The sequence below is a fragment of the Camelus dromedarius genome, chromosome 5, assembly GCF_036321535.1.
Source record: "Camelus dromedarius isolate mCamDro1 chromosome 5, mCamDro1.pat, whole genome shotgun sequence".
In the NCBI taxonomy this organism is placed as follows: Eukaryota; Metazoa; Chordata; class Mammalia; order Artiodactyla; family Camelidae; genus Camelus; species Camelus dromedarius.
The window spans coordinates 15,369,532-15,383,626 of NC_087440.1; the positions used below are offsets into that span (position 1 = coordinate 15,369,532).

The 14,095-nt window shown below is 39.4% G+C and overlaps 1 protein-coding gene across 7 annotated transcripts in view; it reads left to right on the top strand.

Annotated features, from left to right (window-relative positions):
• The window catches only part of ATP8B4 (ATPase phospholipid transporting 8B4 (putative)), a 211,440-nt gene that overhangs the window by 48,209 nt on the left and 149,136 nt on the right, over positions 1–14,095 (top strand). For 6 of the 7 annotated variants that reach the window (XM_064485612.1, XM_064485614.1, XM_064485613.1 and 3 more), the window contains 2 exons: positions 8,565–8,678; positions 12,047–12,145. In XM_064485612.1, coding sequence (XP_064341682.1) covers positions 8,565–8,678; positions 12,047–12,145 — 213 coding nt within the window. The remainder of the gene's footprint in view (positions 1–8,564; positions 8,679–12,046; positions 12,146–14,095) is intronic. The other variant, XM_064485615.1, reaches the window with a different exon arrangement.

The following is a 14,095-nucleotide window of genomic DNA, read 5'->3' on the forward strand; positions in this document are numbered from 1 at the left end:
CCTGCAGAGGGTGGGAACTCATAGCTACACACACGTATCATCTGATCCCCAGGGGCTCGGGAGAAAATTGCATAGTTACGCAGAGCTGGTATTACTTGTATAGAACCCTAGAGTAAGAGGTAGAGTCCTAGGAAGGATTGGATTATTTGTGGTGTGTTATTATAACCCCTCGGCCCTTTGGGAAATTCTTTATGGGTGCCTTTCCTCATTAACTGGACTTTTCCACTGTGCTTTTGTTATTCTCATAAATGCTGAGGTCTTGCCTGAAATTTGGCCTCATTCCCAGACTGCACAACATGGTCTAATTTTTTGTTCTAATAAACGAAACAGTTTGTGTGCACTAAGTTATCCAAAGGTGCCTTTGTAGTTCAGCAAGCCACCCCCACATCAACTCAAAGAAATGCCCACTCTGGTTGTCCAAAGCCTCTTAAAGCCTTAGACTGACATGGGCCAGTGAGCCAAAGCTGAGGGCCTGCTTCCCGGCAGAAGGCAGATCTTCAAGGAGAGCTCTGGCAAAGCAGAGATAGGAGACTAGTCATTAGGAATGCCCTGTGAAAGTCCCACCCAAACGCAACCTTTGATTTCTTATCTTTTTTCTTTTCTATGCCTGCCTTTTGTTTTACATCATTTCTCTGGAGAAGGCATTTATTTGATTCCTGTCTCTCTATCATTTTAAGAATATTTTTAGTTCTTTTTTTCACGTGTCACAAAAGAAACATTAACATTTTATCTGGAATAATTTAAAAGTCTTGATATGTTGTATGCATCTAAACACCCTGGAGAAAAAAAGATTAGTGTGATTAAATTAATCTCAGGGGGAGATTTAATTTGTTCCCCTGATAATTGTCCAATATTACTTCTTTGTAGATAAAATACTATTCATAGGCTGCTTACTAGCTCTAGAACAGTCTTGCAGATGCTGGAACACTAAACCAAGGCTTGAGAATGGAAAACAAGAAGGTTTATGACACTATCAGGCAAATTTGCTTTGTGGGGGAGACTGAGACCTTTCTGAAAGCTTGCTGAGCCACTGTCTGTGTTTCTGACATCTGGATGGGAAATTAAGCTCCCTAGACAAGCCCTGTGATGCTCTCCCTAGGTTGGAAGGACTGAGAGCCACTACTGCAGCTCACTGAATTAGTGTGCACCCTCCGCGGAGCTCCAGTTCAGGGGGTCTCTCTTCATCAGAGGAAGAATGTTCTATAAAGATCAGTGAGTTCATCGATCAAGAGGGAGTCTAGGGACTCCTTGTTTCTGACTCATTTCCCAGGAAACATGTACCATTTGGGAGAAGCCATGACTCTACAAAACATAGCTTTTATGGGCAACTGTAGCAACTGCTCTAAGCCTCAGTTTCCTTGTCCGTAAAATGGTGCTGAAATGGTAACAGCTCACTAGAATTTTCTGAAGATGACCAGAGGTGATATGTGTACGTGCTCAGCACAGTGCTCGACGTATGCAAGGAGACTATATGTGTTAGCTGTGACACAGACACCATTACACACAAAGTCGGACATTCTCCACTCTGGGTCCAAGTCTTGGTGACACACAGGTCATACTTATTTCCTTTGACCATAACAATGTTTAGTCTGGCAGTCTTCAAGGTTTTTGAGAATGTTCCCTATTTGTAAAAAGAAAATCTTCCCAATGTATTTCTATCTACTTTATATATATGTATTTCTGTAAATGTATGTGTGTATATGAATATATGTATATATGTGTATGCATATATATATACACATAAAAAGACAGTGTGCATTAAACATTGGTAATCTTAACTTTAACATTTTTTTTTGTTAAAATATACATGAAAGTTCTTATTTTTTTCCTGATAGCCTGAAGGACTATTTTGGGCATCCCTTGGGGGCAGATGCCCCCACGGTCTCATCAGACAGGGTAATCTTGAGGTTGCATTAACCCGCAAATTCAAACAAGCAGGCTTCTCAAGGGAGTCTTGTCAGGCAAGGTGCTCTTGCTCTATTGATCACTGTTTTGCTTTTTTTTTTCATGGCACTGATCACTTACTTAAACTGTGCCATCAGTTTCTAGTTTCATTGTCTGCTTATTTGTGCCTCTCTCCCCACAACTAAAGCTCAGACTTGTTCTAGGAGGGTAGGGACTTTGTTTATTCACATCTGTAGTCCTGGCTCAATGACATAGTGCCGGACACATGGTAGACCCTTAGTTGAATGAATGGATGAACACTGGGGGAAATGTACCCTCTGCTTTTTCCCTCCCCATAAATTTTGGTTCATGGCAGGAAGCCCAGGAGAATGATGATGGTGGTGATGATTGTAGCCAGTATCGACAGCTCTCTGTATAAAACCTCTTTGTGGGTTAACCCTCCCTTAGTAGTGTTCAGAGAGGAGCATTATTACCTCTTCATTTCTCCCAAACCTGAATGCTTTGGACTCCTCAATGGGCAACATTTGGCTAATGCTGAGGAGTTGTGGTTCTGCCTGGTACCAATGAGGCGCCAGACACCCACTCTCCAAGCCCATTTGCCCCATACATGCATTCTTTTGGGATCTTTGCATAAACATAGGCGTTTTACATATTTCCTGCATGGTGCAAATGCCTTTAGGCCACTTCCTTCTTAATGCAAGTAGTCTGCAGACGCAGTCTTTTTGGTTTTCATTTTATGGTTTAGAGATAATTTCTCCTTGAAGAGTCAAGGCTATTTCTCTCTCTGGAATCCAGATTGTACTATGACAATACGATATCTGCCTCTTCTTCTGGTAAGGAAAATAAGCTTTCTAGCCCCTCAAGATCTTGGTAGTTACTTTTTATAGCTGTCATAACATAAAAACGTTTCATCAAATGTGGGAAGATCTTTTGATAGTACTGAAACCGTGGTACTCATTGCGAAAGCTCCTGAGGTTTGGCCCATGGGATTCACAGACGCAGGCAGTGTCCCCAGACAACCACTGAATGCATTTAGCCTTAGCCTGCCGTGACTCACTCTTTAAGACAAATTTAGAGATAAAAATAAACTATTATATAAAAATGTAAACTGATCTTGAATATATTTTTAACGTTCTTACCTTGGATTTGTTTGGTTGGGTGTGAAAGAAAAATCAAGTCAAATTGACTTAGACAGTACAGTAAATTGACAGAGCATACAGCTGAAAAATCCAGAGGTAGGACTAGCCTCAGGAGAGGCTTGGTCTAGTTTCTTTCTCTGCATTTCTTGGCTCTGCAGCTTCTGTGTAGAATTTTTGCTTGGCAGCTTCCTCCACTCATGGTCCCAACATGCTGTCAGTGACCCTTGGGGCTGCTTGCTTCCAAGTTGGAATCCAGTAAAAGAGATGAAGCCTACATCTCCAGCAAATTTCCAGAATTGATACAGTGAATATTAGTAAGACCTTAATCCCATGACATAGGTCACAAGCTAGTACCTGAATTCAAAATTGTAATTAGGAAGATGGGCCACATAGTTGGTTTAAGCTAATCTGAAACTGACCCTGGAGTCATAGACGGGAGTTGAGTCCATCCAGATCACAGGACTAAGAAGTTTGGGGCACTGTTAGCAGAGGGGAAGGGGGAAATAAGCCGAATGTCGGTTATACCTGGCATTAAAACAGGACTGGGCTGTGAGCACTGAGGTTGGCTTTTGATACTTAGTTTTTGTAACTTTTGTATGTTACAATTCACTCTTCAAATAGTAGAGTTAGTTTCCATTTCTGGTTGTGATAGCCATTAGAGATGTCCGTTAGTGTTTCTGGCTTTCTGCCCTTCTGGTCAATGAGTTGTGAGCATTTGGGTTGAAGCATTAAGCTGTGGGGGTGAGACTCTTCGGGACTTTCTCTTTTCCCTCTAATACTGTAACTGGAAGTGTTTGAAATGGTGGCTGGTCCACTGCGAGTAACTCTGATGAGCAGTCTCCCTGCTGGCTCATTCTGAACAAGCAGGATGAGCGAAAAATAAACTCTCACTACATTAAGCCATGAAGGTTCATCTGTTACTCCGGCATACCCAGCTTGCCTTCCTGTAGGACACTGGATTTCCTAAATCCATTTGGATTATTTGGGGGTTCTCGCAAGAATCTTATATTTGCATAATTTTTTTCAATTTGGCATAAGTGCTTCCATGTCTATGCCTTAGCTCCACAATAGTTGTATAAACGTATAGATGAGAAATAGTATTAGCTCCATTTTGTCAGTGGACAAAATGAGGCAAACTCCTCAGATGCCCTGTTGACTTGTTTAGCAGTGATAGTGACTTTATATTTGCTTTGTTTTCTCAAGCAATGTGATTATACAATAAAATCTCATTATTAAAAAACAATGCTTCTCATTTTATTAATATTTTATTTGATGACCCATCTTGAGGAATTTAATCATTTGTTGCTTATTTATCCCCCCATAGCAAGTAGTCAGTGTTGAAAATATAAAGGACTTTTGCTGCTTCTGTTGGAAAGCTGAATTAAGGGAGTGGTTAGCTACGCTGCTTGCCTACACTGAACTGTGAGGAGGATTGAAAGGCAGAACAAGGAAGCTGTGATAGACCTCAGGCAAGACATAGCTGGGGCTCCTACTGAGGGGGTTGACTCCAGAGGAAAGGGTAGACATACAATGTTTTCCTTGGTAAGGAAGTGGCAGCAGGCTAGAAATACTGAATCCAGGAGACAGCAAGGGCTGATAGCTCTGAAAGCAGAAGAGACATCTGCTCTGTAGTGAATTGGGGGAGCACAGTGGTGACCAGAATGGGCTCTGGAAGCAGTGCCATGATTCTGATCCTGGTCCCACCACTTATAAGCTGTGCAGTCTTGTTTAAACTATTTGATTGCTCTGTACCTTGGATTTCCCTTCTATAGAATGGGGATAACAGTACCTATTTCATGTGGATGTTGTGAGGATAAAATGAGCTACAAAATGTAAAGCTCTTAGAACAGTACACATAGTAAGGGCTCAGTAAATATCAGCTATTATTATTATTAGTCATTGCCTCCCCCTCTGCCACCACCCTGGTACAAGCCACCTATCATCTCTCACCTGGACGTATTGAAAGACCTCCTCATTGGTCTTCTCACATCTTTTCTCTGTCATCTCCATCTTTGTTCCCCTATCCCCCAGCTAGGGTAATCTTTTAATATTAGAGTCTCATCAGGATTACTTAAGACCTTGCAATAAAGACTAAAATCCTTAGTATAGATTCCAAGAAACCTCTCTCTAGCTTTGGTCTGTGCTGACTTCCGTAACCCAGCCTCATAGTCCCTGCTTCTTGTAGGGAGCAGGTGGTCTCTGATGCTTCTCTGGGGACTGGCTCTTTCCTACCTACTGGTCCATGATTGCTTAATGACTGTATGGTTACACCTACCTCATTGTGGGGTCAGTTAACTGGTCCACTTCACAAACAAACTAAAGCCGTGACTTCCAGCTTGACTTCTATCAGGACTAAAGATGCTATATAGATTCCCTTGACTTGCTCCTTTCTCTTTGCTTTCCCCCTTCTCCTCCTCCTGATTCTCTTCCTCCTCTTCCTTTCTTCTGAATTGGGATATTTCTAGTAGTCCTTGGTGGAAAAATAGTGCTAAGAAGTTAGTGGTGAAGATCTTCTGTGCTGTATTATAGAATGAGTTGTACTACAGTTTGACTGTAAGCCAAAAGGCTGGCTCAATGAAATGACTGAATATTAACATGCCTGATGTAAGGTCTTACTGATGCTTGTATTCTTGGGTACTTCAGTGGAAACAGAAACAATGTTTTTCCTTTGGATTGAGAAACAAAGAAAGGTAAATGGGTGCAGAAATTCTCCAGAAGGGGGAGCTCTTGTTCCTTGTTCCGGTCAGCTGTGAGGATTTGCATCATATGTGACTAAGTCACAACAGAGCCAGTAGAACAAACACTATCATTGCTATACGTCAATTTAAGCAAAATTGTCACAGTTCTCATTTGGCCTTATCACTTTATCCCACACAACTGACTCTTCACCTACGTGGAATTCAGTTTTGTAGGAGAGTTTCTTTATAATCCCTGCCGTGGTTTTGAATATCCCAGCAGATGCTATGTCTGTTCTCTTAGCAATCAGATACAGGCTTACCCTCTATCTTCGTTTCAACTTAGAAGGAAAATATAAAACAGAATTGGGAATATGTGACCCTTTTGGTCAACTGCTTTTTCTCCTTCGCTTTCCTCTTTCTTTTTTCTTTTTTCCAAATCCCTTTTTTAGAAAAACATGTTGAGATTGACAGCTCTCACAGCCTTCCTTCCCAGCCCAGCTCTTAGGTAGAGAAATCACTGCAAAATAGTCACCGTCAACTTGCAGTTTTCAGCACAATACCGTGCATCAGACCAACTAAGCTGGGAACTCTGCCCTTGACACCTCTCTCTCTCATAGCTTGTTGTACAGGGCTGGATGCATTGATTCCTGGTAGATGTTAAAAGTGGCCACTTAACAGATGGCGGTATTTTCTTTAAATGGGTAGTAGTGATTATTAAGAGTCAGTGCAGTTTCATTTGAAACAAGTCACACGGACTAACCTTCGTTTGAAAATATTAGAGGATGGAAATTCTCTGGGTGTGTTGATTCTGAATGTAAGACCTGTCACCCCAAATTTCTCATGCTATCTTTGTGGATAAGATAAAATTAAGCGTCATGGGAGTATAGTTAGGTAGAGTTATAAATGGTTAGATAAAACATATTTTTAATATGTTTTATATAAACACCTGTAAAAGGTATTAACATTAATCTGTGTAGATGTCTCTAGTAGTTTGCCATAGTTTTATTTCTTAAATTAAATTTTTTTGGGGAGTCTTTAGTTCTGTCTATTTTAATGTATTAGTTTTATGTAGCTTTGGAAGACTATAAAAAGGTCATGTGTTTGAAATTTTTTGATGATCCAAAGCTGGAAGAAATATTTAATACTTTGGGAGAGCACACTCAAGATTAATTTTTTTCATTTGGCTGGTATAATAGGAATATATGAAAGGTCTTTTACATCAATATTAAAAAATCAACTGTGAATGTTTAAGAAGGGGACACCTGACTTAATAGTGATTTATAAAGAAATGATCTAGAGATTTTAGTTCACCGTAACTCAGTGTGAATAAAGTGAGATCAGTTGAAAAAATTCTAATGAAATTTTAAGGCGTGTTAGTTCAAAAATCCAGAACACAAAACATCCTAGTCTCCTCTGTATATAGACCAGTTGAACCAGCCCGGCAATACGTGTTTGATTCTGGACATCGCGTTTTAAAAGAGATGCAGAGAGGTTGGGATGGATGGAAGAGGCTGACCAGGAAGAGAAGTGCATGAGAGAAGTCATGGAGAAAGGCTGAGGGTGTCAGAAATGTCTGGATCAGAGTGGAGAGGACTTAAGGGAGTCCTGTGAGTCATCTTCAAGTATTAGAAGATTGTCAACATGGAAAGGGCTTAGACTTGTCATAGGTGGCTCCAGGGATGGAGTTTGGCATATGGCAAAAAGTTACAGGGAGGCAGATTTGAGTGTTTAGTTATATTTACTTACTTATTTTTTGTTGAAGTATAGTCAGTTTGTAATGTGTCAATTTCTGGTGTACAGTATAATGTTTCAGTTATACATATACATACATATATTCCTTTTCATTATAGGTTACTATAAGATACTGAATATAGTTCCCTGTGTTATACAGTATAAACTTGTCATTTATCTATTTTATATACAGTAGTATATGCAAATCCCGAGCTCCCAATTTATCCCTTCCCACCCTTTCCCCCTGGTAACCAGAATTTTGTTCTTTATGTTTGTGAGTCTGTTTCTATTTTGTAAATAAGCTCATTTGTGTCTTTTTTTAAGATGCCATATATAAATGATACCATATGGTATTTTTCTTTCTCTTTCTGGCTTACTTCACTTAGAATGGTGATCTCCAGGCCCATCCATGTTGCTACAAATGACATTATTTGATTCTTTTTTATGGCTGAGTAGTATCCCATTGTGTATATATATCACAGCTTCTTTATCCAGTCATCTGTTGATGGACAGTTAGGCTGTTTTCATGTCTTGGGTATTGTAAACAGTGCTGCTGTGAACATTGGGGTGCAGGTGTCTTTTCAAATTACAGTCTCTCATTTTAAAGACCTTTCTAGCAATTCCCAGTCTGAAACAGAAACAGGCTGCCTTGCAAGGTGGTTACTTTCCCACCATAAGTCTTTCAAAGACAGACCTAGGGGTCCCTTGTCAGAGTTACCTAAAGCGTAATGTTTTCGGAAGATGGACCTGAAGTTCCTTCTCACCTCACAAGCCTCAGCATGAGCTCAGTGTCTGCATATAGTAGGTTCTTAAGTAATATCTGCCAAATGAATAAATGTCTTAAGAGTTAAAAAGTGTCGGGACAGACTTTTGCACTTGATGCAATTGTTTAGTCATGGATGATTTTATAACATTGAACAGTAATTCCACCTAGTCTCAGGAGTATGTCATCTGGGGAAAAATGAAGGCCTTGGGCCACACAGAGTTTAAAATTTCTCAGATAACTGGCTTATCTTTCTTGCTCAAGCATAACTCACATTCAGCCTTGTAAGCTATTCTGATAACAAACAGTGCCTCACCTCAAACTAATGTGATGCTGTTTCTTTTTCAGGATAATCGTATCCACACATCCAAGTACAACATTCTCACCTTCTTGCCAATTAATTTATTTGAACAGTTCCAAAGAGTGGCAAATGCGTATTTCCTTTTCCTTCTGATTTTGCAGGTAATGTGTAGGTTGTCTTTCTTCATCATCTGTTGGTTAAAATTATTCACGTAATTGGAAAAAATACTTTGCTAAACGTTCATGATTAGGGAAAGCCAGCCTTATCAGATTTTTAATGTTATTATTACTGTTTCTCTTCACAAATGTGGGAGGGCTAGGAATGGGTAAAAACTAGTACATTCATCATTTTAAACACTAAAGTCATTTGAAAATGCAGCCTTGCACTTTATTTGAACCAAACCAGAGCGTAATAATCACTGTGCATAGCCTCCTTTCTTTCCTTATCTCCCTACCACATTGACAGTATGGGTGTTGCCAGAGTTGAGGCAGAGTCTAGCTCACTAGTAGTCTGTGGAACTTAATTGGGCAAATTTCATTTGCATCTCAGAACAATGATGTATTTTACATACATATAAAATAAATGGTGTATGCTATATATTATTTCACTGTCACTATTTTTTATAGTTTTGAATGGTTAATTGGTAGTTAATAACCTTTCTTTTTCCTCCCATTTGACTAAAATTTGAGCTTAGATGAAATTTTAGCTTTTACTGATATTTTGGGAAGGAAAAGGCATAAATCAAAGAATACACATACATATAAATGGCTCATGTTGGCCAATTATTTACCTGGTATCTATTTTCAGGTAATTTAAACAGATCAAACTTGTAGATTTAGAATGTACTGGGTTCTGTGTTAATTACAGGAGGTAAGAAGATGGATGAGATACGTACAGTCTAGATTATGGCTTGAGTACTATTTTTTATTTAATTGAATAATGATTTGTATTAAGAATCCTTTGGTTGTAAGTAGAAATCTACATTCACTTAATGTATTTTATGTATGACAGTTCATGGGCAAACTGTTTCAACAGGACATGACTTCTGTTTCCTCCATGTTTACTCTCAGGCAGGCCCTCTCTAGTTGGTGAACCTTGAAAACTTTAGACTTTTATTCTCCAAACTTCAACTCCAACATGAAAGGGATGCAGGGAAAGATGGAGCAGGAGAGAGGGGGAGAGGGGCAGAGGGGCAGGGAGGGTGGGAATAAAGGAATCATTTTTTCTGTTTCTCCAGCAAACATTGGGGATTGGCTCTTACTGGGCCATACTGAGTTACATTCCCGTCCTAACCAATAACTGTGGCTCAAGAATTTGAAACAATGATTGCCTTGACTTAGATCACATGCCAAAATTGAGGAGCTGGGGTGGAATCAGTCCACCAAAATTACATGTACTATATTCAATAACTTGTAATAACCTATAATAAAAAAGAATATATATGTTTAACAGAATTACTATGCTGTACACCAGAAACTAACACAACATTGTAAATCAACTATACTTCAGTTAAAAAAAAAATTACATGTACTCAAAGTAGAGGGGTGGAGTAGTTCCTAAAGAAAAAGGTAGAGTTGAGAAGAATTGGATGCTGAACAAGAAAGAAGAAAAGCAGTGGGTGTATACCTTAAAATTTATTGAAGAGACTTTATTATTATATTTTAACATTTTTTATTGAGTTGTAATCATTTTATAATGTTGTGTCAAATTCCAGTGTAGAGCCCAATTTTTCAGTTACACATGAACATACATGTATTCATTGCCACATTTTTTTTCACTGTGAGCTACCACAAGATCTTCCCTGTGCTATACAGTATGATCTTGTTTATCTGTCGTACATTTTGAAATCCCAGTCTGTCCCTTCCCACCCCCCGCCCCCTTGGCAACTGCAAGTTTGTATTCTATGTCTATGAGTCTGTTTCTGTTTTGTACTTATGTTTTTTTTTTAAGATTCTACATATGAGCAATCTCATGTGGTATTTTTCTTTCTCTTTCTGGTTTACTTCACTTAGAATGACATTCTCCAGGGACATCCATGTTGCTGCAAATAGCATTATGTTGTCATTTTTTATGGCTGAATAGTATTCCATTGTATAAACATACCACATCTTCTTTATCCAGTCATCTGTTGATGGACATTTAGGCTGTTTCCATGTCTTGGCTATTGTAAATAGTGCTGCTATGAACATTGGGGTGCAGGTGTCTCTTTGAAGTAGGGTTCCTTCTGGATATATGCCCAGGAGTGGGATTACTGGGTCATATGGTAATAGACTTTACCATATGAAGAGACTTTAGAATCCAAGATTGTTTTATTCCCCCCATGAATTTGCTTTTGGTTTCTTCATATAAACCTTTATACCAGTCTAGAATTTTGAACTCATTTCTCTAATGGGTTCTTATTTGTGGCCAAAAGACTCTTGTTTACAGAGTACCATATCTGGAAGGGACCTTTGGGATAGTTTAGCACAATTTCCTTTCTTTCATTAATGAAGAAATGAGACCTAAAGAGGTTAAGTGAGGTGTGAAGCTTTTACCATGAGTTATGATGGACCTCAGGTTAGAATCCAGCTTTTCTGCCACGCAGCACAATGTTTTTTGTTGGTATTTCAAGGCTTTTGAGTTTTTAAAAAAAAATTCATGTGGAAGCTATTATATAAAATTGATTTCCTTTAGAGTTGTTTTGATGGGGCCTGGTCTCCATACACTAACCATCTCCACCCCATCCTTTCTTGCCTGAGGGCCCTGAAATAGTTCCAAGTGAACCCCATTTGAAAACTACCTTTGTAAGAGAATCATGTCAGCTGTCACCATGTCTCTCTTAGGTGGGTGGTTTAGTGGTACAGGTCCAAGCTTTGGAGTCAAATAAACCTAAGTTTTAGTTTTAGCAGTGTATGTTCTTGGCTTCTCAGATAGTTATTTACAAAATGGGAAAGTGACACCCAGGGACATGGCATTCCCTGACTCCAGGCTGCCATTTGCAGTGTTTCATGTGCTGTGCACGAGGAGTGCTCTTTACGTGGAATACAAACCCTCTGGGTTTGTGCAAAACAACTCTGATACAGAATCTAACTCAATAAACTTTTCTCACGATCAAAGGATATATGAAAAGTATTTGTCACAGTGTCTGGTACAAGGTGGGTGCTCAGAGAATCTCTCTTTGGGAATTGGTGAGGAGTTAGTAAAAGTATGAAAAGCTGAGATGAGATGCTGAGAAAAGACAGGTGATGTTTATCATCCTGGGCAAAGATTGTCATCTGTGAAAGGTTTCAAGAAGCTTACTTCAAAACTTGCTGTAAAAATTCAGTTTTTTTGCCAGGTAGTTTGAAAATTGGTTCACCAGTGTGTCTATTTCATGTGTCTTATACCTGAGTGCAAACACTTAAGTTATTGAATGTTGTTCTATATTTATACAGATAACTGAATATTATCCCATTAGTTTCTGTCAAGTCTTATAAAATAAAATGACAAAATTTGAAAGATATCTTTACTAAATTTAAAAGCCCTAAACTGCTTGAAATGTTTGTTTCAGCTGATTCCAGAAATTTCCTCCTTGACCTGGTTTACCACCATTGTGCCTTTGGTCCTGGTGGTCACTATGACAGCTGTCAAAGATGCCACAGATGATTATGTAAGTATTTGCTTTTGAGCATTCCTGAGGTCTCGATTTCAGTCGTGACCTCTCAGAAGTAGGAAACAGAGATCCATTAGAAATTTTTGAATGGCTCTCTTTTGGTCAATACCATATGAAACTCTTTTACTACTTGTTTAATAATTAATATAGGTGTCACAGAACCAGACTGTGTTTATGATAACAGCAGGGGGGCTTCAGTAACTAGACTCACTCCCTCATTTTACACATGAGGAAACTAAAGCCTATAAGGAACGAATGATTTGCTAATGGTCATGCAACCATTAGTGGTAAGTCCAGAACTGGTACAGAAACTTGCTTCCACCCAGTGAAGTATTATTTATCCTGTATCTCAAGTCTTCTAAGTTTTGGGAATTGGTAGATGTTAGGCATTCTCACATCTTCTGCTCATTATGCCAGGAATTACAAAGTCAAATAACTTCAAAGTTGGACAGCTAATGTACATAACTAAGGTAGAAGACAATGGAGAGTTTTGAAGTCTCCATAATCCAGAGGGGGTTATTCAAATTCAAAGATTTAAAGCACAGTCTTGGGCAAACCAAACATTCTAAATGCAGACAAGTTATATTCTCACCCTAGGTGATTGCATGTGCCCTAACCTTAATAGCTACCTGTATGCCAATGCCTGGCAGGTTTATATCTCCTCTGAACTCATGCCTGCGATGACCATTTCCGGTCCTTCCAGACTCCATCGGTTCCAGTGCCAAGACCCCTTGGCGAAGTCTGAGCAGAATTGAGAGTCTGGTCCCATCCTGATGCCTAGAGAGTGGGCCACATAGCTTTCAGGTGGTGAACTGCTCAGTTCTTTCCTGTGATGCCAGCTAGTCAGTTTAGGGGACCATTTTCAGGTTACATAGAGATGTTACTCAATATTAAGTCTCCTTTTGTCTCTACTGCAGTTAAAGCTTGAATATATGTTTGTTTTTGTGATAACATGTGCTGATTTAACAACCAAATATCTTTAGCAGTCAGGGTCTTGGCTAGAAGTAGGTGTCACCTTGGAATGGGGGAAGATTGGAGAAAGATTAATAATGAAGGGACTGTTTACGAGGGCGTGAGTGAGGAAGAGCACATTGGGTAGCAACATAGGTGGCAATACTACATCTAGGTCTGAAGGGACGCAGGGAGGGAGCAGTGACCAGACCTGGAGCTGTAGTCGAGGGCTGTCCCTAGAGGAAGCAACCACTGTGGACCCAGCTCAGAAGAAGCCAGGGAATGTACAGCCCATTTCACTCTCCTCTGGGCCTGTGATTTTCTGTCAGTACCATCCATTGGCCAAACCCAATCAGCAGTTGAAAGGATGAGAATTAAATAGGCCAGCTTCCCCTGGCCCAGGGCAGAGTGGAGGAGGCTAGGGTGGAGATATGGAGGAGCAAACAGAGAATGTCCACCCCTGTCAAATTATAGCTTCAGGCAAAATAATGTTTCCATTCCTGTTGTTCAATTGGTGGAGGGAAGTTTGTGTGCCAGTAATGGGCTGACTTAATTTATTCCTCTACCAATGTTATAAACTCTTTTCACATTAACAAATGCTAAGTATCTTTTTTTTTCTATTACTATTCATTAACTTATACTGGCAATCAGTATAATTGTAGGCACTGAGCACAGCATAATAGGAAGATTGGGATGGGTTTGGGAGGGATTTGAAAAAGGGAAGGGGTGGTTGAAGCAATTTATATATTATGATACTGATACAACATTATGAGTTTTTTTAAAGGAAAAATTAATAATCCTGATGATTATAATGTGTGACGTCAAAATTGCGTATCTCTTGATACTTCACCCTGTTCACCTGTGCTTTTAGGCTGAATGGTTGAAATAACACCTTATCTCTCCTTGAGCCTGTTATTGTCTGATCTTGACAGTGGATGTAGAAAGTCTTATCTGAACGGCTGCTAATTGCTGAGTTTAGTAGAGCGCTGATAATAT